The following is a 27,402-nucleotide window of genomic DNA, read 5'->3' on the forward strand; positions in this document are numbered from 1 at the left end:
ATCACGGGTATATATACCTCTGAAATACTGTATGGAGAGGATGCCCACTATAAATTACATCAAAAAACTGTCGTAAATATGTAACGCAATTATCTGATTCGCTCTGGGTATCCAGAATTAAAATCATCATCAAATTTTGACAAGATATTGAGAATAATACAGGTGACTATGGGGAGGGGGTAAGGCGCAAGATCATCAATGAAATTGAAGGAATGTTGGGAATTGTGAAGATGTTATCGTTATTAAATAAAATGGAATATGGAACTAAGATGGAGGGGGAGTGTAAATAATGTAAAGGAGTAGTGTTGTATGCTGGTAGGGGTCAATATTGGATTAGAAGGGTTGTAGAAGTGCCTGCAATAATATGATATATCTAAATGTAATTAATTTAATATGAAATGTATAAGTGTAATAACATAACAATTCATATAAATCATAAAATATTAATGCAATAAATGCATAGTATATTATATAAAATATTATATACATATATATTTCTGTTTACATGTTTTAAAAGAAATATAGACAACATAGATCATCATCTCATCATCATTAATATTTATAATGAAAATTTTATGTTGTAATATAAAAATAATATGATGACAACTATAATGTATCAAATAATTAATATGATTATATACTCAACTACAAAATAAAATATAAATTTTTACCTTAAAAACTAAGAAAATCTGTATTGTTAATTAATTTTCTAATATTTTAGGAAATATTTTATATAAAAAATATGTATTGAAAACCTCAATTAATTAATTTGTTAACAAATCTGTTTTTCATCATTTTCTTTAGATATGTTGATAAATGTAGAAGCAGATAAGTCGGAAATTTTGTCTCAACCAAAATATATTAATCATTTATAAGCCATTTTGTAAGAAAGTCAGTCTATTTTGCTTTTTAATAATTTAATCCAGCCTTTGTTCAACCTTTTTCACATGCTAGATTTAGGTAATGGCTAAAAATAAGCGAATTCCGCTCAATATAAAAGCGGTGTCCAAAGAATCCACTAAACTTTGGAGAGCAAAAATTTTTATTCTTTCTTTAAAGGTGAGCTATATTTCCAAAAAAATAATTGGAGACTGAGATAATAGTTTTTGATTAAAACCTGGATTCGATTTTTTTAGCCTGTTAAAAATTGGCAAAAGCGGCTAAAAATAAAGTAACTCAACTATACATGCAACAAATGGTCATTGTTGTGAAGAATACGGCTGTTCTTTTCAAAATAATTGTGTGATTTTTTTTCCTTATAAATGCATCGTCATTGTTACAGAAAATCTAATTTCATTAAGTATAAGAATTTTATCCCAGGGTTATAGAGATTTATGTTGAATTTAGTATTGTAAAAGACCCATTATTGATATCTCATCTTCTTATTAAACTGCTCTCAGAAGTAAAAGTGAAGGAATATATGTAAAAAATATATATAAAAAATGATATTTATTTTCAAAAGATGTCTGACAGTGCTTGGGCACCTTTCTTGAAAAAATTAACGGTTACCGTTATCGTTATATAAATGAAAAATATAATGACTAAGTTACCACCGTTACCTCAAAAAGGGTTGTTACATGTTGGTAACATGTAATATATAATGATGTTTTTTTTCAATTTAAAGTTTAATGTTTATAAAGGTATTAATGTCATATTATAATATATTTCTTTATTTATTATTGTCTAAAGCGTTAATATACATGTCCATGTAAATGATTACTGTTTGAGGCTATAATTGTAGATCGTGATATGTAAATTGGACATTTTGATAATATTAAATTATGTTTAATTTATATATATATATTGATTCAGAAAAAGAAGTTTTGTTTTTTACCTAAGATTTTATATTATCGACTACTAAAAAGGTAGAGGTAGGCAGGAAGTTTAAGAGAAGATAACAAAAAATAAAACGAAATAATAAAAGAAAATTTATTTTTTATTTAATTCATTTTAAATACATACAACTAACTAACTACTTAATAAATTACATGTCTTAATATACTTTTCAAAAGTAAAATAACAATCAATGATATGAAACTATTAGATTAATATTAGGTTAAGTGAAAGAAATAATACAATAAGTGTAAGGTAAAATTTAAGTTAATATAATTTAAATAAAATTCAAATACATTAACATCGACGATACTTATTTTGATTAAAAAATGATATTCAAACAAATAAAATCTTGTCTTAATAAACATTAATTTATATAAAAGAATTCTGATTAGATAAATAGTTAACAATAAAATATACATTCTCAATCAATACTACCTTTTTCCAAGTTCTTATATTATCAATCACTACTACCGTACTATCTATCATATATACAGTCTCAATCAATGCTACCGATTTCCAAGTTCTTATATTATCAATCACTACTACCGACTACTAACTGCCTCATTAAGGGTTAATGCATAAGTTACTCTTATTTCGAACATGTAAAGGTTACAAATACAGATGCTCATCGTTACATACTTAAACATAAGGATATATGAAAATCGAAAAAGCAATAAATAATTATATTGATTCATTTAATCTGTAGAGCCTAAAATAAAAAGACAGTATAAAGCAGGGTTGTGTATTTGATCAATCAAATACCATTCAGTCAAATATCGGTCAAATTCAAATAAATGTTATTTAAGATAGTAAGACGAATATATAATATTAATTTAATAATATTTTTAGAATTAATTGTCATTGAATAACTAATTTTTGGCTCTACGTGGTAGAGTTTTGTTCTGATTCATATTCAATTTATCATTTTCTTTAATATTTTTTAATCAATTTTTCTGTTGTCGATTCCATCGATTTCTGTTTTAGTAAAATATATAACCAAAATCGACCAATTTCTTTTTGAAGGAAGAAGTAGAACCAGTTTGTTAGTAAAATGTACTTCTCTTAATAGGTACGGGGGGGGGCGAAGCTCATTCACTTGAGGCTGGAATCGTAAGATGCTTCCCTTGATATTATCCAATAAATAATCAGCATTGTGATCACATATTTATAACGTTTTTTCTTTTTAAAACATATTTTTCCTTTTTTCTTCTCATGTGAGTAATTGACCATATATGACCAGATCAAATACTCCTCCAATCAATTGATCGACTTAACCTTAGTATAGAGTATAAAAGGAAACTCTATAATTTTACATCAATAAAAGATTATCAATTTACTCATAAATATTAAACCAGACGGTGTTTTTTTTTTAAAAATCCCTCTCCTGTAAAATTGATAGAAACCAAATTAGAATCTAATCAAGCGAAGAAATTAGGAAAATTAAATTATAAATTATATCCTTCAATTTTTTTTATAAAAAAAATTTATATTTATAAATGAAATCATAATTTTCAAATATAATAATACAATTTACTAATTTAGTTATAAAAATCTGAAATTAATTACTAAAAAAGCAAAAATGCAATTTTTCGAAAAAATGAATAAAATATTTGTTAGGATGATAATTTGGCACTAAATAAACTTTTTTTTTTGTAATGCTAATTTCTGAACCAACCTTTAATATATTCACCAAGTTCAGATCCCAATTATTATTATTCTATAGTTTAAATTATTTCAAGTATAGTCCAAGGAAAAAGGTAGTCTGGAAGCTGGTTCAATATTGATATTATGAGAGACAGGGGTAGTCAGATTTTTGTCAAAAACATCATAAATTCCTAAATATAATTGTCATATCACAATACCAATTTTCATAAATCTCTCCCCCCATCGAAAAAACTTTGGCTAGGCTAATGGCCTATTGGGTAAATATATAGATATTGAATTAAAATAGTTCCATAACAAAAAGGTCTTTGGGTTCAAAGCCCTAGAATTAGACGGGGTTAATCCGAATCCAGGCGCGTACGCAGGAATTTGGTCTGGGGGGGGGGGGATAATAAATTTTTTTAAGAAATATTATTGTTATTTAAAAATATTAAACATAAATTTATTAGGACTAATAACTTTTCTAATACACAATTTTAAATAAATGTGAATTAAAAAAAAATTATATATATAAACCGGCATTGAAAAAACTATAAAATAAATGTGAATTATAAAATATAAAGTGAATATAACCACGATAGGAATCACTTAAATGACCCAAAATTGAAATTTGAATTTTTTGAGCCTTTAAAATTTATATATAAAGTATAAAAAATTTAAATGTTGGAAATATAAATTAATACACAAAAAGTTTCTTAGGAATAATTGTATTTTGTATGTTTTGAGCTAATTTTTCAATTATCTATCATTGCTTGGCGTTAAATGTCTATGAATATTCAAAAGATCCAAATCATTCAATCTACTTTCAGAAGTTGTGTTTCATAGGTATGTTTTTCAGAGACGTGCAGGCCCGATAATTTTTTAAACATACCCGGGCCGGGCCCGAAATTTTTTTTACAAAAACACCCGGGCTGGGCCTAAATACTTTTTACAAAAACACCCGGGCTGGGCCTAAATACTTTTTACAAAAACACCCGGGCTGGGCCTAAATATTTTTTGCAAAAACACCCGGGCAGGGCCTAAATATTTTTTAAAAAAAATATCCGGGCCGAGCTGTATATTTTAACACTAAATATTTGAAATCGCCATTATTAGCTACAAAAATCAGTAATAAATATAATTTATTTTAAAAGAATTCAGGCCATGCCTGAAAATTTTATTTTCAAAAAACGGGCCGAGCCTGAAAATTTTTTTAAAAAAAAACCCGGGCCGAAAAAAATTTTGAAAATGGTACCTCTGCAGGGCTCTGTTATTCTTCTTAAAAAAGAGAGTGTTTATGGGAAGAGTTGCTAATATATATAAACATTTTAATACATTGGGAATATAATCTAAAATGTGTTTGAAATAATGCAAAGCATCCATAGCATTTTTGGGACTGTATCAACCATAGTTAATCTTTTAATCATAGTTATTCAGCTAATAAGGCATCATAAGATACTTTAACATCTTCATGATAAAAATCTAACGAATATTTATTTTTTTTTCTATCACCATCTGAAAAAGGTTGGAAAGGCTTTTGTGGAAGTAATATCTGCGGATTTGTAAGTGCTGCTTGATGAATTAAAAACCATTCCTTTATTTGGATTATAAATGTATTTAAGAGAGGGAACATTTGTTTTATAATACTCTTCTACTGATCTTATATTAATGTTTTGATGATAAGCTTGCTTGCTGCAAGTCGAGGGGGACAAATTTTAAACACGTATAGCTCTGCTTTTAACTCAACAATAACATATAAAATTTGTTATTCATCAACATTAGCTCTAATTTTCTTGAGTTCTAATAAAATTCTCTCCGCTATTCTCATCTTCTTAATCAAGTCAATGTCATGTTTATGAAAAGTATTACATAAAATAATTGTATAATTAAATAATACATTCTAATGAGAAAATAAATTTGAAATAAGTATTGAATCCAATAATTTTCTTGCTTCTGAGAAAATATTTCTTATAAGCCATTGTGATATTATAGTAATAGCCTTAATAATCGGCTCTTCTAACTCCATAAAAGCTGTTATGCTTGATGGCGGAGACTCGATCTCGTTGGACAAGCTTGCAATTTCTTTCTTCCTGTTGGACAAGGAGTTTCAGAGATAATTATTATTTGACTAAAAATTTAGATAAATAATATGCCACTAAAATTTGAAAATAATAGGTAATTACGCCAAGGAATTGAAATCGAAATTAATTGATAAAATAACTTAGTAGATGAATGTGATAAATAAATGTAAATAAATATATATATGAGATAGGAATAAATATTAACAAATATAAATTAATATTGACAATAATATTTTTGAAAAATATAATCCGGCATCTGCATTTTTTGGCTTTGGGGGGGGGGGGATTTGTCCCCCTGCCCCCCCGCTGCCTATAAGCCTGTCCAAATCACTAAATAGGACAATACATATATCAGATAACGATATTGTATATATAGTATATATTAATTACGTCAATCTTCGCATGATGTGTTACCTATATTTGTAATTTATTATCATGTTACTTTTTATGATTTTTATTGCTCATATTTGAATTAGTACACCCTATTTTAGTTTCTACCAAAAAGATCTGTTATATGTTTTTTGCAAAACAAAGAGGCGTATTTTTTGAGGTGAATCTAATTAGTCACTTTCTTTTTAGGCAGAGGAAGTTATATAGTCGGATAAACTGACGACTGTTTATAAATAAGACTAACTAGAATACAGTCTTAGCAAGTTTCTAATTGACTGTTATATAAATATTGGTCAAAAGTTTAAAAAAAATAATTCTATAAAAAGATCTATAAATTGGGGGAATCGCAAGATTTAATGATATTTTATTTATTTAAATGATATTGGTCTAAGTCCGAAACTATAATTAATGGCAATCATTCTTATATTGCACTAAGTCCTGACATGCAAAATGTCTAAACTATAAAGTAATAATATGAAGATGTAAACTACTTTGAGTATTTTTTGATGAAAAGGCTTCGTTGACTAAAAGCCAAATATAATTACAATGGAAACGACCCATTATACATCAAAAAAATTTTTTGTGAAAAATAATATATAGGTTAGGTAAATATAATAATCATATTTATATCGATTTATACCTTATATAATTAATATTATCTGCAAATTTTTTTTAAAAAAATGAATTAAATAATAATATTGAATTATTTTTTTATGATTCAAAACTTTATTTTACTATATATAATATATAAAGGGAGAAAAATGTATTTTTTATACTGTTATTAAATTGGTCTTTCATATCATTAGCAGTAAACATATCCTTATAAAAATAATCGACTAAGAGAAAAAATCGTACAAGGGAAAAAATTTACCAGATTTCTAATATAATGTAAAAAAAATAAAATCCTATAAAAGAGAAGAAGGATAGATTAAAAGAGGCAAAAAAGGTATAATTTTTATATTAATATATCAAAGTAAGAGAGAAAATAGTTTATCACTTCAAAATGTTTCGTAATTTTAGCAAAAATTATTATAACACAAGTTCGTTCATGTTACACCTAACTTTATCGCCGTTTTAGTATTATATCGTTTGAGAGAAAAGTCGGCTAAGAGATATTTTTTTAAAAATCCACCCCAAAATTTCTTTTCTTATTCGATTTATAATATAATAGCAAAAATGAAGGTATAATGATATTTATCACTGGTAAAATAAACTTATTACTAATTAATAATGAAGATTTTTTAAAAAAATATCTAATCTGCGATTCACCTTGGTTTTTATTCGCGACCAGAGCTGTGAACCTAAACCTCCAAATACTGGTGATTCTATTGAACCCCAAACCTAATTATAAATTTAGGGTTTAGGGTCTATATACATATATCTCTTTTACAATTTCTAATACATTTTGGTGGAATTTATTTTCTTTTCCAGAAGCATTTTTATTCCATTTTACATCTAATTATATTTTTCTTTGTTTTGCAAATTTTTATATCAATTTAATATAAAATGTATTAAATTATTTAGCAGTGCTATGAACTTTACTTGAAAATTGTACTAGAATTAGGAAAAAATAAATTTTGAATTTTTTACATTAATGCTATATTTTATCATTTTACATGAAATAAATTATTTATATTTAAATGGTTATATAATATCAATAAAACATTGCCCTTTAAATTTAAGGAATAAAAAAAAATTAATTATCATATAGGAGACTCGATAAGCCACTTGATTTTACAAAGCTCTTTACTTTTACTAGAAAATTTTGAGAAAATATTAAATATTGTAGAGTTTAGCAAATGTATAAATTTAGGTGTTTGGGCTATCTCATGGCTATTAATCGCAATTTAGATGCGACAATTATTTTTAATTTGATTATAATTTTGACAGAAAGACAAACCCTGCCCCCCCCCCCCCCATTTTTTAAAAAGTATAACATTGTTTCCTTACTTTCATAATGACAATAGAGGATATTACTAATTATTTTTTCCAAATTTTAGTAATATTTGCATTGATTAATAAAAATATGTTATTTTTTAAAGAAATATTTTGTAGTAAGCCACCTAATACATCGTTACCAGATTTGATGGAAAACATTTCCATATTTTTTAATTTATTTGAAAATATAATTATTTGACTTGCAAAAAATTTTTATATTTATATATTCTTATCAATTTTTACAAGTTGATAATTTTATTTATACAAAAGAATTAAAAAAATATGGGAATGTTTTGAATTATGCACAATACAAGACAATTGATATTTTTACTTTAATATGTTTTATGAAATTTGAATAGCTAGTTATAAAAGTGACTCAATTTATACAAATAAAGTAGTGTGGAATTAATTCATTGAACTATTTTTATTAGTGATAAGCAGAGCTGTAGCCATGAAGGGGGGGCAGCCCCCATTCTCAAAAAAAATTCTTGGCCCCCAGAAAAAATTATTGACCTTAAAAAAATTTTCTGGACCTCCAAATTTTAAAAAAAAATTTGTAGATTGTTTATATATTTTTAAAATAAATTTTAAATATATTTTCAAAAAACATGTCTAGTTTGTAAATTTCTTTCTATCCTGTTTTATTTTTATCCAATAATAAATCATCATTAATTCATATTTATCATTTTTATGTGTGTTTATATTTTACATTATATAGGCGCTTAATTATCATGTATCACGTTTAAATTCTACTCATTCAATGATAATTATTTATTATAGTTCAATCACAATATTATTATTATAGTATAACCAGTTATTTAAAACAGCATATTTTAAATTAGGAAATAGCAATCATTTATTAATTCCTATTTCAAGTTCAACAAATGTCAAGCAACATCACGACCTCTACAATCTACTAGTATTGCTATATCATTAATTCCTGAAACTGATAATCATAGTTAGTATATATTTCTATTATGTTTTGTTACTTAGTGAGGAATTATTTGGCCCTGACTTATATGAGCAAAACATAATCTCTATAGGGTTGGCAATATCTATATATTGTCAAAAAAGTCTTCTAATAATTCAAGTTTTATTTCAAATCCCCTTGGCCAGAATGAACCAAATCAAATTAAACAATTACGTAAAAAAAGATATCCATGGAAGGGTAATATTTCAAAAATCATGGTATAAAGGTCGAGACTGGCTGAAGTGCACTGTAGAAGCTGACGCTGCCTTTTGTTTTCTATGTAGGAAATACTTTTGTAGCCCAAGTGATGAATTTGGACAAAAGAGATTCAGAAATTGGAAAAATGCCTTAGCTGCAAATAGCCAAAACATGTAAGCGCAAAAGCTCATTTAAATTCAATAACAATTTGGTATGATAAAAATATAAATAAGGATACTGAGATAACAACAATTTTGGTAAGCTAACAAATTAACTGTAATCGTTATTATCTAAAATCAATATTTTATTTAATGCTTTTTCTTAGCATACAGGAGCTACCTTTTCGTAGGAATGGTTCAACAAAAATTACGGATGCTGCAAATATGAAAACATAATTTATTCTTCTTGACTATTTATAGCAATATGTTTATCACCATCCAAAAAGATCCTGAATTATAAAATTTATACCCAAAAATGCCCAATATACAAAACGAAATAATATTATGACAGATATGGTGCTTGAATATATTTCAGATAAATATAACAAAAGTGAGTTGCCCTTTTTTTTGTCTTAAGGCAATAAGCCAGGCATATGATGGAGCAAACGTTATATCTGGTCGAAATTAAGGAGTGCAACCCTACTTCAAAAAAAAATTTAAAAAAAAGTGTACACAACCACAAGTTGCATCTTGTGGTTTAAGATTGGTATAATAATCTTGTTATCATTTTTAATTTTTTTAATTTCTCCAATGCATTGTATAATTTTTTTTATACGTTTTAACGAATCCTCTAGATATACAGGTCATACTCTTGAGACTTCTAGACCAGAGGTGGACTTTAGAAACATCTCTCACATCATTTATAAGAATTTTGAGGCTATTGGTGAAGTATTATTTTACTTTTCTAATAGAACTCTTAATTGGTTTCCACTCATGATTCAGTCGAAGCCTCTGGTCTTTTATCTCAATGTGTTAATATAAATTACGTTATATTAGTCATTATAATTTATGAGATACTAATAACAATAGATCCACTAAATAAACATCGACGACAGCCAGAGTTATTAATCTAGTAGGTGCTAAAAATCGTATTGATTCCACGATCAATATATTAAAAAATAAAAGAAGCCATAATTATTTTGATTTGATTAAAATTAAGGCTGAAAAACTTTTAGCAAAATTTAATCTCATTCCCTAAAAATCATCAAGGGTACGTAAAACGCCTATAAATTTCCAAATTTTTTTAGTCAAGACCAAATTAAAGAAATTATTGATTTCTTTGTTGACATTATAATCTTCTATCTGTTTTAATACATTGTCCCCCTTTCATCCTGTTTATTTTATATCAGATAAAATGGCCCCATTAGAATCATTATTAAATTTAAAATGGAAACGTTACATCATGAAATGAAAATAGCTAAAGGATTAATAGTAGAAGTAGAAGTTAAAGAAACATATAATTTTGAAAATATCCTAAATATTATGTATAAAAAAAATATCATCATGAATTTAAAGAATTGTAAAATGCTATTCAGCAGCCATCATCATTTGGGTATCAACAGCTTCTTGTGAGGCCTCGTTCTCTACACTAAAGAGAGTTCTTCGCGCAATAGAGAGACAATGGTAGATCAAGGTAAGCAAAATTTAGTATTGATGGCTTATGAAAAAAAAATAACACAAAATTTATTTTTTAATTCATTTATGTTAAAATTTAAAAATAAAAATCGTCGTATTATATTATAGTATTATTTTATATATTCATATATAGTATTATTTTTAATAAAAATAGCAAAAAATTTATATGAATGCTTAATTATTTATTTTATTTTAAAAAAATAGTGGGCCCCTCAAGTAATCAGCTGAACCTCCTAGCTGAAAATTCCTGGCTACGGCCCTGGTAATAAGTGTCATCATTTTTTTTTGTGGGCAGGGAGAGGTAATTTTTTATCGGATTCAATTATAACATTTTTATTTATTTTTCAATTATATGTGTAAATGAACGTAAAATTTAATTTATAGACCTCTCGATTGTTTAATTTGATCCGAAAAACTTAGTTAAATTAATATAGAATTAAATTTTAAAGATATATGATAAAATATAAATATAATAAATAATGTATAATTTTACACATATATCTAGTTCTTTTTATACAAATAACGTATACGTTACTCAAAAATTATTTCGCCATCACATTACATTTCAAAGATAGTAACAAATGCTGTTATTTTTCCTTAAAAAAAAGGCATTACTTGAAATGACAATACTTTACAGCACTGATTTTTAGGAACATTTGCTAGTCTTTTTATTATTATTTAGATTATTGAAAATTAAGAAAACCCGACGAAAAGATGAGCAAAATTAATAAGATATAATAGTTTTGTTAAACCTCAGTCTCACCCAGTGAGGAGTGGCAAGCCCTGTCAGTTAGTAGTGTAGAATAAATTTTTCGCTTTTTAAAATGCATATTGAGACAGACTTACATAGAAATCTAATTGAAGATATTATGATCCACCCCTTAAATAAATCTTTTAAAATACAAAATATAATATATATATTTTTTTTAAATTGTGTTCATTAGTACGATCATGAGTGAGAATTAAAGAAAAGCGAAACATATTTAATATAAGGCAATTTTAAAAAAGTAGCATTTGTTTACCATTGAATTTAACATAATTTTTGAATTTTTTTTATTTTCTGAACGAAAAGAATGAAAGAAGAAAAGAATGAGAGAAGAACAAACTTAAGTATATAAATTGTTTTCAAAGTTTTCGGTATTCTGGTAAGGTTCACAAAATCTATTTAAAAGTTTTCAAAGCGAAATATTCTTTTTTACATTTTTTTAACTGTAAAATAATAATTATATTCCTCTTTTTTTTTACTTCTCATTAAATTATCATTTATTAACTCATATTTTGGCATATGCCAAAATGAGTTATAATTTATATAATAATTTCCTATTTTTACTATTTGAAGCTTAGGCGTACATAACTTTTATCCAAGTTGTGGTTTAAAAATAAAATGGGGGGGGGGGGGGCTTCGCCTTACCCGGCATTTACTCGGCCTTGGGTTCCGCCTATGAATAATCTTGATTAGATATTTTTTATTTTTTGTTGGTAATTTTTATTTTGCTTTTTTATAATTTAATATCTTTTATATCATCGCCGTTAAATTTGACTAAAAAAATATCATTAAATCTAGAATCCCTGCCAATATTTCGTATTTATTAGTGTTTTAAGGACTTTAACCAATATGGTAGTCAGCACAGAGGGAAAAATTATTTAATCCATTAACAGTATATATAGTATTTTAAATTTGATTAAGGTTTACTTTTTGGGGCTATCTAAATGAGGCCTTTAAATACATATTTATATCCAATATACCAGCTTTTATCGAACATCCAGTTTATTGGACAATTTTTATATCGTAAGAAAATAATTGCGCATGAGTTCTAAGCTAAAAAAATAATAATTTTAGTTAAAAAAATTAGAGAAAAAATTGAAGCTAATACTAAATAATTCCAAGCATCGAATCAGTCATTTGTGTTGCCAATCATCATACTCTTGAATATTAAAATAATTTTATATTATCATTACTTTCAGTCTTGTTAATCGATCCTTTTAAAAGGATCGAATTCTGATCACGATTCTTTTCTTATTTTATAAATTTCTGAAAAAAAATTATGCTCTATGCAAAATTAACTAATATATAACTAAATTAAATAGAGTGTAAATTTAGTATAATAAAATAATATAACAATGTTAACATATTTATTTATAATCAAAATTAGCCTTTAAATAATAAAAGAATTTAATTATCATTAAACATCCGCGTCCTTCATTAAGAACATATTTAGCTGTACCAAATAAGCACTCCTCAGGAGCGCTTGATGGCAAAGGTATTATGTATTTTTATTTATATCGGTAGGCAAAATATTAGATTAACAATTGAATAAAAATATTATTAAGGGAAAGCGCATTTTGTGAAAAAATTTTCCCAAAGATATCAGTTTTTTCACAATTATTTGAATAAGTATCTGCATTTAGTTGATCCTACAGGTTTCCCAAATGGGTAATTAACCTGCCAACAGATTTTGGCAGATTGATATGAGGCCCAATAGCTTAAATTATGGGTGAATTATTGCTGCTAATATGCTATTGTTTTCATAGAGTGAAGGAGATATATATTTTAAGAAATTATAATTAACATTATTATAGGAGGAAAAGGTAAAAGGTTCTCATTTCTTTCTATCACTATAATAACTCTATGTACATTTTCTTCTAGATCTATAATAGACATCAGTAAATATAATTTATTTTATATTTAATTCAATAAATAAAACTTGAGGTTGTTATATCAAATTCTCAAATGTTGTCTTGATAAAATTTATGAGAAAAATAATGGGTGCTATAATATGATGGCGATAGATATTTTTTGATTTTATTTATATATTTTCTAAGCAAAAAAATAAACATCACGATCCTAAATTTAAGAGGGTCATAAATCGGGGTAAATTACCAAAATTAGGATCGAATCCAGGATAGTCGATCCTTTGATCCAGATTCTTTAACAACTCTGTAAATATTGTTATATTTAATCTCTTATGATTAGGGATTTAAAAATAATTATTACTATATAACATGAAGTATACTTGAAGTTCTCAGTTGAACTCCCTCCGTTCATAATATTGATGTAGTATAGCATTGATGGTATCGTAGTATACTCATTGAAAGAGGGGTTATGGATAGCGTCATTAGCATTTGTGGCTGAGGGTTGTTTTGATTACATGTGACTTTTTGATTCACTATCGTCATGATAAATAGGAGGAAGGGGGTAAAAAATAGTTCATAAAAGTAAAATCTATTTTTTTGTGATTATTCATAAAAAATTGTATGCCCAAAAGTTTGACACGACTAAAACTTTGAAAATGCAGTGGAAAACTAATTAAATATGACCAAAACGCGCTTTAATCTAAACGGGCCATATGACATTTTAATTAGCTTATTAGGTTGAAGCCTACAAATTATGATATACTGAACAACTTTCGTTTGACACAACTAAAACTTTGAAAATGCAGTGGAGGACTATTAAATACCACCAAAACGCGCTTTAATCTAAACGGGCAATATGACATTTTAATTAGCTTATTAGGTTGAAGCCTACCATAAATTATGATATACTGAACAACTTTCTTATTGTGCAGCACTACACCCATATTGAAAAAAAAATAAATGAGGATTACCAAATACCCATATCATATTTTATTTCACTTATTAAAGTTTAATTTCAAATTTTCAGATTTTAATTAAATCTCGAAAAAGTTTATATAAAATAGCTAAACATTTTTTTTCAAATAAAAAAATAATTTTTTATCTTTTCAAACAATAATTAAATTAATCTTCTTAGTATTACTATACACTAATCACCTTATTAAAACTAGTTTTCAAAATGAAAAACTATTGTTTGATATTATTGAATAAATGATTATATATCAATACAAAATACAACCATTTAGAGGCCATCCTATCAAGTTTTTAGAGAATTTTAGTTCTTAAAACGTAAGAAATGTTTTTGAAATTTTGCCAACATTTCATTTTTTTTGAATAAGCTAATAATAAAAAATTTCCACAACATTAAAAATCAGCAGTTTACATAAATACGTTGGAAAAATTTGCGATTGAAAAATGAGCTAGGAAGACCTTAAAAATAATATATATTTATTGAATGATCTCCTTGATAGGAAATTATGACTTTTTGAAAAGTGTATTAGTGATATTTTTTGAAATATTATTATAACATTTGTTCTAGAAAGGAATATCAAGTATATATCAATCAAAATATTTTAAAAAAGTATTCAACGACAGAATCTTAATTTTTTAAAAAATATGTCAACACGCGAATTATATGTTTTTTTTAAGAAAAAAGAATGCCATTTTTGGCATAATTAAAATTAACTATTTTTTGATATTTTGACAAGGTTTATTTTTCTTATTTATTAAGTTTCATAAGTAGCATTATGGTATTTTTAATTTTTTAGATTTGCACATTTTATCATCTAATTTTCCAGATATAACTTATATTTTAATATTTATTTTTAATTTCTTTTATGTAATAATAAAGGATATCAACTTGTGATAGGTGGAATATCGATATCGAATTTGCCAAAGAGTTTTTAGATGAAATCACAAATGAGATATTTAGTTCCTTCCAACTTGTCCATTCCTCCCATAAATTTCATGCATAACGCTTCTATGAATGATCCTAATAATTATGATAATGAATCAATCGATATAAAAAACTTACACCTATCCGTATCCAATCTTATGCTAATCTTCATAGTTGTATATATGGCAATATTCATTGTGGGTCTGTGCGGAAATATTTCCGTGATATACATAATTTTCAAATTCCCCAAAATGAAAACCGTAACCAACCTTTATATTCTTAATCTAGCCGTCGCCGATATAATGTTTTTGATAGGAATACCTTTTTTGGTTAGCAACATAGCTCTCAATAGTTGGCCATTCGGGTATTTTATGTGCAAGGTGTATTGGATAACAGCTATCGTGAACCAATTTGTTAGCAGTGTATTTTACATGGTATTATCCGGGGATAGATTCGTGGCCGTTTATTTAGCTCTTACGGCTGCAAGAAAATACAGAAAACCATTTATAGCTAAGGTTGTTTGTGCGGGAGTTTGGGCATTCTCGACCTTAGTGATGATTCCCATAATAAAATATTCCAGGGCTGTGGCAACCAACAAAAGTCCGTACACGGGGCAATATCTTTATAGTTGTCAAGTTATCTGGCCCGAACCAGGATCAGTCAAATTACTTACCAAGTTCGACGCGAACAAGGCGTTCACTCTTTATTCCTTTCTGTTTGGATATGGGATTCCGGTATTATTAACTAATGTGTTTTATTTTTTTGTGCTCGTTAAACTTAAATCGATAGGACCAGAGGTTAAGAAAGCACAAAACATTAGTAATCCTATATATGGTACTGTATCAAACATTATACGAGGTATGAGAAATCATGTTTTTACAGGAGTACAACACAAAAATAGTACATATGGATCGGGGCCTGACAATATTAATAATCGGGATTGCTTAAGTAGATTCCGAAATAAAAAGGATAAAATTCCATCATCCAATCTAACAGAGGAGTGTTACATAAAAGAACCCTCATACATAACATCTCTCTTGCCTTCGTCTATGAAGGAAAATTACGAAATATCCACATTTAAGAATACATCTAACGTTTATTCGAAAAAGAGTGATAATTTCTCAAATAAGGACGGCAAAAGGAATTTTAGTAGCGGTAATCCACCAGCTGGAAATTCATATGAAAAACGAAAAAAACGTAATATTAGAAGGGTGACCTCTATGGTATTGACTATCATAACAGTATATGTGTGTTGCTGGACACCTTATTGGGTCATGCAATTACTTATAGGTTTCAATAATTCTATTCCACCTTTCTACGTTTCGATGTTTATTTATTTTTTAGCCTATGCCAATTCCTGTGTTAATCCCATTCTCTATGCCTTTTTGAGCCCTAATTTTAAGACGGGCTTCATCCAAACCTTCAATATTCCCTGTTTTCGCAATCGATTTCTTAGAAAGCATACCGTTCATAAGCTAGATTTGAAAGGTCCACTAATGGAATCAATGTTAGATACTCATTCCAAATACGGAGAGCAAGACATTAATATTCGTAATAATTCATTGATAAAAACAAATGTAATAGACAATAATGAGAAATACGATATTAATAAACTTTGCCCTAACAAAGCCTTTTATACCAAAGATAAAAAAATAAAAAATTCTATTAAAAAGCCTAAAACCCAGTTTCAAATTGATGACGAGGCATCCATAATGGATACTAGTTGTTATTAACACATTTGAAATACATATTTTTTAAATTTACCAAAGAATTAAAATATTGTATATAAAGTGAAACTGCTAAATCAAATTTACTAACAATATTCTCCATCTTGTTGTCTTATCATAAATAATTAAATTTTAATATTATATAATTTGGATGGTATTTGAAATTTTAGTGTTTATATAAAAAACCAAATCATTGTGATTATTGTCTAATATAATATAAATTATTTATTAAACATTTTTTTTGTGTATTATAATATAAAATTTTTTTACTGAATATTATGGAAAACCAAATGACAACAAAAAATTTAAAAATTAAAATTATTATTGTATTATCCATTGACATGACAAATAATTATTTTTTTATTGATCTCATTATTATAAAACAATTTTTTGTTTTTAGAAAATAAGATTGGGAGAATAAAAATAAAACTCTTGAGAAAATTATATCGCGCATTTTTTTGAAAATTTGTAAGGAATTAATTATAAATATCCTTGCGAAAATTTGTCTCTATTTATTTTTTAGCAGAAATTATATTCTGCATATCAAAACTTTTAATACTATAAAATGGTATAATAGGAAGATATTAAAGATTAATAATTCTTGTTAAACCAATTTGGAGCTGACTGATAAATGGTAGTGGGGTTTAAAATGTACTAAACGGATTTTAAAAATTTCTAAATAGATAGAAATGTATTTCAAAAACTCAACCACGCCAATTTGTTTTGATCGGTCCGTTAAATAAATTGGTTTCATTTGTTCCCATTTTCACAGGAAACTTTTTTTGTGAAAATTGGTTCGATCCAGCGTCTATACGAGCAGAGAAAAGAGAGGGGTAGGAACAGTTTACTTCCAATTTTTTAAGATGGGGGGGGGGGGTGAAGGTGGAATAAATTTATTGAGGGAGGGGGGGGGGTTATTTATTTTAGTTATAGATGAAATAGGTCAAACTGTCAGGCTCTAAAAATTAATCCTCTTATTATAGACCTATTATAATACAATGCTAAACATCGACCAAATATTGCATACAGTCATGGATATTATTTTCCAAATAAAACTATTTCTGGAAAATTTCCTGCTATCCTTTTAAATGGGTTAGTGATTCTATCAGTAAACTCATATTCATGCCAAACAATTTACTATAATAGTGCATTCATTGTAAATTAAGGGGGTTTTAATTTAAAAAAACTCTTTTACATTCACAATATTTTGATAGTTGATAATAGAGCATAAATAATTTAAGTTATTTTTTTAAAGATTTATAATTAAAAATGTGTAATTAATAAAGTGGAAAAAATTACCGCTAAAGGCGGTTAAGAAAATTTAATGAGTGAGGGGAGTAGGTATAGGGTTTTGAGGGGGTTTGCATCAAATGAATAACCAGTCATGGAGACTCTGGTCCGATCTCTGCTAATATCTGAACCGGGCGGTAGTGTGGTAGAGTGTGACATACGTTTTGTGTCTCCTGGTATATCATTATCTTTATATATACTTTCATAGTAACACTGAATAAAAATCATTATCTTCGCCACTTATCAATTTAATATCCATGGTCCATGGATCTTAATTCTTACAAAGGATATTTTCTGAAGTTATCTGTATCAGAACAATTTTACATATGATCTCAAAATTATTTTCCTGAATTTGTCAAGAGGCCTATTCATTCTTTGCATCATAGTCGAATGGTTTCCAGAATTTACGTTTTCATTGGAGGGATATAACAGCATATATATAAATTTTTTTCAGTTAATTCTATAACTCATAATCCCTTCTAGATAATTTGGCGAAATTATTTCGGTCCAATGAATATATGGCTCATGTCTCGTCTCAGCGAGACAATCCGCTGCGATAATTTGTAAGTAAGAAGGTATAACGTCGGACGTTATAGCCTTTTATAGTGAAATGAGTGTTAATAATAAGTTTACAATAAAAGGGGGTATGAAGATTGTATTTTAATTTAAAACATATTGAAATGAAATTAGATATGAACAAGAAATTAATTAAGATCAATCGTCATAAGAATGGAAAGAAATTAAGTTGTAAATATATAATTTGTGATGAAAAATCAAATTTTTTTTTGATCTTCTTTGAGAATGCTCAAGTAAGATTTATGATTAAATTTCATCTATAATTCTAAATCATTTTGTAATTTATTTTGTAATTTTGAATCCATTTATTTCGATAATGATAATATTATATATTTTTATAATAACTTCGATAAAATAATTAATACATAAAAAATATAATTATAATGTTTCAAGATATTCCATTGTTCCAAGAATTTGATGATGGTCTTTTTAGAAATTAAAAGAGTCAATATTATAATTACTAATACAAATTAATTATAAGGATTACATAATTAATCAGTTACCCGCGATAACCCAACTCCAAATAGCTTTGCATTGATTGTAAATCTTAAAATCCGTTTAAGAGCTGAAAAATATTCCCAATAATTTTATCTCTTGAGTTAGGGCGGGAATTGATTGCTCAATTTCAAGACTCCAAAAAATATTATGATGGGATTTAGCTGAGGTGAATATGGTGATAGGTATTCAATCCTACCTTTATAAGCATAGATAAGATGGTTTCTATGGATGGATACATTATTCATTATAATAATTGCATCTAATGGTAAGACACTGATAAATTCTGTCTTAAAATCACGAGATAATAATCCATAATAAGCTCCTTTGATTATTTTATAATGGATTACCTCTCCAATTCCAATTGTACAAAGTATGCTTACATTTTCCCCTTAAGGGATGGGATTTTTATTATTGGAAGGACATTGTAGGGCGTCCAGGCGTAGATTGGTACAACATGCAAGTTTATTCCAGTTTCATCTAAGAAATATAATTTTTCTCTTGGGATATTTAAAATATTTACACAATAGATGTGATGAATATTAATTGCCCGGGAGTATTATTTCTCTTGTCATCTCTTTTTTTAGACCAACCTATATTTTTGATATATTTACTAATGGTTGTTTTCGTTTTTGGACTACCAGGGGGTAAATCTTATCTCCTGGATAGTAAGAGTGTTATTTTCCATTAATTAGCTTATGATGTATCTTTCAATTATGGAAGAATCTTTTTTCTTACTTCCTCTTTTTTGAATATTGTATTCTTTTAGAGGATTTCTATTAATTTCTGGGAACGTGTCCCATCTAGTGAACCGATACTGTAGACATTTTGACGTAATTTGCGATGTCTTTTATTTTCATTTGTTGTCTATCAGGCATTGATAACATTTTAGTATCTATATCTATTTTTCTTTATTCCCTTTTTGGTCTTTAAATTCTCGACGAAGATTGGGGGTTTTCATTAAAATTGGAAAATTAGTTTTACTATTGGATAATAAACATTTTATAATAAACATTTTATAATAAACATTTTATAATAAACATTTTTTTTATTATTTAAGAAAAATTTTAAAAAATTAATAAATATTTTACTAACACATTTTTTTTATTTTAAATTAAATTTCCAACAAATTTCTTTTTAAAATCTTATTTTGTTTACCCCTTTTATTGTAAGTTTATTATTAAGACTTGTTTCCTGTATCTGTTTGTTTCATAAAAAATGTGATAACCTACTAAACAATATTTATATACAAAAAAATCACTTTTTGAATGCAAGTATGGCTCATAGGATCTCAGACTGAACCTAAGCAACAAGTTATTTGACCTATGACCAGCAGGCATTTTTTTATAACTAAACCCAATCAGCAGGTATTTTTTTATAACTAAACCCAATTTATTTTCTCTACTAGATAAATTAAGAAGGAGGATGAGGAAGGGTTGATTATATTAAAAAGTATGAATGTTTATTTTAATAAAAGCAATAATTGTTGAGTAAGTTGCTATTGTGTTGACTAAGTTCCATTTATCTCATTATATTGCGCACAAAGATTTTGCATGGATAGAGCCTGCAAAGTAATTTTTCGCAGCCCAAGACTATACATGTCGTATTGGGATATGGAATCTCGGGATCTAAAAAATATTTAAAAAATATTCCGAATCCCCATGAAAAAAAAATAAAATAATATAATTACTTTTTCTTCTCTTTTTTGCGGCTGGCACCATATAATTAAAAGGCCAAAATAAGGGATTTAAATAGAGAATTTAGAAAAAAGTAAATAGTATAAAATTAAGGCATATAATGAATGAAAAAGGATGAGGTGAAGACTTTCTTGTTTTAAAAAATATTAAAAAATATATTTATAAAAAATCCGAATTATTGCAACAATTATTCAATGCAATATGGCATTTCGTTGAACATTTAAGCAGGGACCCGAACCGTTATTTATAAAGGTTCCGTTTGGTTACGGTTCAGTATGTAAAAAATTATAATGGTTACCTTTTGGTTACGTTTCTTGAGAAGAAATTTATAAAGGTTCGGTTCAGCTAATTATAAAGGTTTATAGGTTCATTACGGTTGGAAATTTTTTTTTTATTGAAGCAACACCATCTTCTAATTTATTTTTAATATAAGCATCTATGAATTATATATAAAAAAAATATATAAGATTCAAAATAACTCATTTTTAAATATATTATTTGAACTTATAAGTAATATATTTTCAAGTATAAATGGATTCCTTTTTGTTCGTTGTGACGATAACAAAATTTTGCCCCGAAAAAGCCCTCTCTACAGAAACTTGTGTTGCGGAAACCGCCAGTACTATAAGAGCACGTTTATATAATTCTGGATATTCAAATTATTTCCATTTCTAAAATATAAAAACTGAACCGGTTTAACCGTTTTTTATAAAGGTTCTTTTTACTCCTTCAAAAAATAATTATATCGGTTACGGTTATGGTTCAGATATTTATAACAAAAATAAAAAATTTTTAAAAAAATATTTAAGAGGATTCGGAATCTTTTTTAAAAAAAACAATTAAATTATATTTTTTGCCGCCCAGCGGGCACCAGAATATTTTTATTTTTTATATTTAATATGTATTACTTTTATGCTTTAAATCATTAAATACTCGAAAAAGTGAGGTTCGTGAAGTTGGCTCCACAATTTTTGATTTTCAATGGTCAGTTGGTGTGATTAGTACCCGGTTTTCAGTTCGATTTATACCATCACCGTTTTTGAGATATTCAAAGAAAAAATGGGGGGCCAACTTCACGACAGCCCCCCAACTTTTGAACTTAAAAATAAAAAGTGAATAGGTCGATAGAGAATGATTTGTACCGTTTCAAACTCGATTTGTACTATTACCGTTTTCCAGCTATTCACCATTAAAGATATGGCGCCAAAAATAAAAAACACTCAAAATCTATTTTTATAAAATATTTTTTAACGTACAATGGTAGAGAATTTTTTTCTCTTCCTAATGATGCCTCAAATTAAGCTTTATCTTCATTATTTATTTCGGAAATCAAATTTAAACCTTATATTATAGCGTGAAGTTAGCCCCCCCCCCCCCCGATATTCAAAATTTGAGATTTTTCAAATTCTTAAAACGGAATTGATTTGTACCGATTTGTACCGTTTCAAACTCGATTTGTACTAATACCGTTTTCCAGCTATTGACCGTTAAAGATATGGCGCCAAAAATAAAAAACACTCAAAATTTATTTTTTTTAAAAATTTTTTAAAGTACAACGGTAGAAAATTTTTTTCTCTTCCTAATGATGCCTCAAATTAAACTTTATCTTCATTTATAAAAATAAATTTTGAGTGTTTTTTTGGCGCCATATTTTTAACGGTCAATAGCTGGAAAACGGTAATAGTACAAATCAATCCCGTTTTAAAAATTTGAAAAATCATAAATTTTGAATATCAGGGGGGGGGGGCTAACTTCACGCTATAATATAAGGTTTAAAATTTGATTTCCGAAATAAATAATGAAGATAAAGCTTAATTTGAGGCATCATTAGGAAGAGAAAAATATTATCTACCGTTGTACGTTAAAAAATTTGAAAAAAAATAAATTTTGAGTGTTTTTTATTTTTGGCGCCATATTTTTAACGGTCAATTGCTGAAAAACGGTGATGGTACAAATCGAACTGAAAACAGTACAAATAGGTACAAATCATTCTCTATCGACCTATTCACTTTTTATTTTTAAGTTCAAAAGTTGGGGGCTGTCGTGAAGTTGCCCCCCCCCCCCCATTTTGTTCTTTGAATATCTCAAAAACGGTGATGGCACAAATCGAACTGAAAACGGTACAAATCGGGTACTAATCACACCAACTGATATACCATTGAAAATCAAAAATTTTGGGGACCTGAAAAAATGGTTTTAATATAAATTAAATGTAAAAAAAATAAATATTACTTTTAAAATTAATAATTTAGACAAATTAGAGGAAGAGAAGGCTAAAAGAAGTGCGGGCCTAATTTTTTATTCACGGCCCGCCCGTTTAAGGTGGCAATAAAAACATTCACGCTTATCACTAAAAAATTTTCGACCCGACGCGCCCGCTCACGAAAGGCAATATTTTGATTCTCGCCAGAAAATTTACGGTGTTTTTAAATTTTTCAAAACTTTAATGCTATAATTTTTTACACTTTATGGAATTTATTCGATTTATTTCTTTAATTCCATAATCCAAAAAATAAATACATATTATATATAAATCCAAATTTTTACTTAGAAAAAGAAGAATGTCTATTTTTCTATTTCAATTGTGTACGCCTTTCTTCTAATAGGTGATTGGCTACAGAAAATAACCTTTCACTAGAAGCCGAATTTGCCAGGGCTGACAAAATTTTATTCTCTTATTTTCTCAAAACAGAAAATAAATTTTCCTGCTTCCAAACTTCAAAATATTGCCATTGTTATTTTTTTTATTTTTTAAAATTTTATTTTGATAATATTGATATTGGTATAATTTTTAAAAAACAGATAAAACACTAAAATATTAAAACAACTATAGAAAAATATGTATAAATATATAAAATTACTAAATAAAAATATATATTAATAGTATCGAAATCTCTAAAAAGAGCTTAATTTAATAATGAAAATGTACCTAAAAAAGAAGTATAATTTTGTTTAAAAATTTCCAATTGAAGTTTTTGTTTAAGAAATAAGGAATCGCGATTTTCTGTTAAGCTAAAAATTTTTTGTTATAAAGTTTTTAAAAAAATATATGTAGACTGTGAAAAATTGCCGTTAGTTGAAATGACTTATTGCATTGAATAATTGTTGCAATAATTCGGATTTTTTATAAATATATTTTAAAAAAAAAGAAGTCTTAATCTCATCCCTTTTCATTCATTATATGCCTTAATTTTATACTATTTACTTTTTTTTAAATTCTCTTTTTAAATCCCTTATTTTGGCCTTTTAATTATATGGTGCCAGCCACAAAAAAAGAGAAGAAAAAGTAATATATTTTAATATTTTTAAAACAAAAATGTCTTAACCTCATTCCTTTTCATTAGCCTTAATTTTATACTATTTACTTTTTTTTAAATTCTCTTTTTAAATCCCTTATTTTGGCCTTTTAATTATATGGTGTCAGCCGCAAAAAAAAGAGAAGAAAAAGTAATATATTTTAATATTTTTAAAACAAAAATGTCTTAACCTCATTCCTTTTCATTTATTATATGCCTTAATTTTATACTATTTACTTTTTTTAAAATTCTCTTTTTAAATCCCTTATTTTGGCCTTTTAATTATATGGTGCCAGCCGCAAAAAAGAGAAGAAAAAGTAATTATATTATTTTATTTTTTTTCATGGGGATTGACAATATTTTTTAATATTTTTAAAAAAAATATTTAAAAATAAGATCCCGAATAAACGTGGGGATTCCGAATCCCCACATGATTCCATATCCCAATACGACATATATAAAAATTTGAGCTATTTAATTGAATAGATCTTAGATAAAATAAAAATTATATAATATAAATATTTCATGACTGTTTATATCAGATTATATTCTAGATTTTATGTTGGCTAAATGTAGAATATAATATATATTTTATTTAACCAGATAGAATATGACCCCCCCCCCCCCCCTTATAATCTGCGAATTTTAAAATAGAAATAAAATAATATATAAGATATCAAAATGAAATAATATATAAGATATCAAAATGAAATATATTTAAAAAACAAATAAAAATTTTCAATTTTGAGATAGTATACCGGTGAAAACCGTTTAAATGGATGAGTCCCATTAAATTTTTATAAGGAGATTATTCTAGAAAATTCGCCAAATCTCATAGAAGTTCTCTCTGTATAAATTCAAATCATAAAATTGCAATATGATTATAATATGTTCCTATTCATAAAATTTTTATATGCAAAACTTAATTTAATTCTTAGTCATAATATTTATATATTTTTTATATTATACTATTTTTAATAAAAGTATTGCATTTGCAATAAGAGTTATTTATATTTTGATAATATAATCATTTATAATTGTTAAATTATATTTATACCATTTGCAACAAGAATTAATTATATTTTATTGTAATTTAATTTTTTTAAAATACAGTTATTTACAATAAATTTTTATTATAATAATCTGTATAAAATTTATTTTGAAATTTATTTTATTGTATATTATTATTAAAATAAATACATAGTTAAATAAAGGGATGTTATTTATACTAAAGTATTTTAATAATAAATAAAATCTATAATGAAATTCTCTGTAAAATTTTATTATATGCAAAAATTTAATTAAAATAATTATTTTTAACATAGAATAAGATCGATTGAATGATCATAAAAAATGAGAGGTTGGGGGGGGGGGGCATTTCTTTCTACAACGAATGGATTGAATAAATTTACAATTGAACACTAAACATTGATAAAATTTTCAGAATAATGCTTTCAGTGGCCATCATAAATTTAGCCAAAATGTTATTATTACTATTTTTTCATTTATGCTGCCTACTTAAGTGGTTAGACAATAATAAATCACAAAATATTGGCAAATTTTAGAATTAGTATTTCTAACTGTTCAGCCAACGTTAACAAAGATGATATAGAGATTACTACTGAAAAATTAATATTATATAATATTTTTTAGAGATCCGGACAAAGAACAGAGGAAAGGAATGGGGGCGAAGACCCCCCCCCCAAAAAAAAAATTCAACCCCCCCCCATACTTCCCCCCTCCTATATATAAATCCTGGCTACGCCACTGTATTAAGTAATAGAATTTTAACTAGTCGCCATACAAATCGCAATCACGGGAAAATGTTAATTTGGGAAATGTGAACTAAATGAATAATTAAATGTGATAGATAAAAATTGACACGTTTCTGATTGACATTTTGTGATTATTAAGGATATTTATAATATTTAATTTTCGGGCCTCGGGTCATAAAGTCTTCCATGTCTGAGCACGACAAGAGCCCAGGCTTCGAACACGTGCATTAGACTTGGTCTATTCACTATATAATTCAGCGCGCAAAGATGAGAAAATTGGCAAAAGATTAATTAAATTTACAAAAAACCCCTTGGTAATCTTCAAGGCAATATGCCAAATTCTTGTTTTTTTGCTAAAATATAAAGTAGATCTAGCAATGACATGTTAACAATATAACATTCACTCCAATAACCAGGGGCGGACTGGCAACGCTATGGCCTCGTGGGCATTTTTAGAGCGGCCTCATTTATATGGGGGTGGCCTTCAGCCTGTTTTTGCCCGGTCTTCGACCAGGTTCCTTTAAATGGCTTCTTTGATTTACATAATTTTTATTACTTCTTATTTTTTGAAAATAAATTCAAACGTTTTACATTTTTAGTAAAGAAAGAATAGTATTATACGATAATCATAATTTTATTTTAAAAAAATGCACATTTAAAATCATATTCATTACCTATGTAAAATAATATTTATTGAAAATATATATTTTATATTAGATTTACAACGATATTGCACTATAAAATCAATTCATACATCACATGTTAAATATTAAAAAAATGCATACTCAATATATTAAATCAATTAATTATAAATATAAAATTATTGCAGTTATACAATAAATATTACAGAGAATAAAAATTGCTGCACTTTTATAAAATCAGGCACCGATCATATTTTAAATAATATTAATAAGATTCTAATAAAAGAATTAAGAAAATATATAATTTTTTACGTTAATAAATCTCTCATTAACTTTAAACCTTTGCCCAAATATAAAGTTCAATCTACGCTAATAGTTCTCGTTCAACTGACATCATTAAAAACGCTTCTAATTTTTCTTGGTCAATATTCGCTCTCAGCTTATTTTTATAATATTTAATTTACTAAATGCTTTCTCGCAATTAACCTGCTTAAATGATAATTTGACTCCTCACTTGTAAATGTGATATCATCGTCCGTTTCATTTAATTCTGCTACCAAATCTTTAAATACACTGGCAAATGAACATAATTCGTTATGAAATTTAACACTCAATATATATGCCAATTGTGCCAGTTTTTTCGAGGTCTTTTCAGAAATACCTTTACTATTTATTTCATCAAAATGTCT

General features: G+C 26.7%; 1 protein-coding gene across 4 annotated transcripts in view; it reads left to right on the forward strand.

Annotated features, from left to right (window-relative positions):
* LOC135927267 (somatostatin receptor type 2-like) overlaps positions 1-17,313 on the forward strand; it is a 36,416-nt gene extending 19,103 nt beyond the window's left edge. For all 4 annotated transcript variants that reach the window (XM_065463222.1, XM_065463221.1, XM_065463219.1 and 1 more), the window contains exon 2: positions 15,172-17,313. In XM_065463222.1, the coding sequence (XP_065319294.1) occupies positions 15,228-16,949 (1,722 nt within the window). In that variant the 5' untranslated portion in view covers positions 15,172-15,227 and the 3' untranslated portion in view covers positions 16,950-17,313. The remainder of the gene's footprint in view (positions 1-15,171) is intronic.
* The last annotated feature ends 10,089 nt before the right edge of the window (positions 17,314-27,402 follow it).

This window comes from Gordionus sp. m RMFG-2023, chromosome 3 (assembly GCF_954871325.1).
Source record: "Gordionus sp. m RMFG-2023 chromosome 3, tfGorSpeb1-WG-v2, whole genome shotgun sequence".
Taxonomy (NCBI): domain Eukaryota; kingdom Metazoa; phylum Nematomorpha; class Gordioida; order Chordodea; family Parachordodidae; genus Gordionus; species Gordionus sp. m RMFG-2023.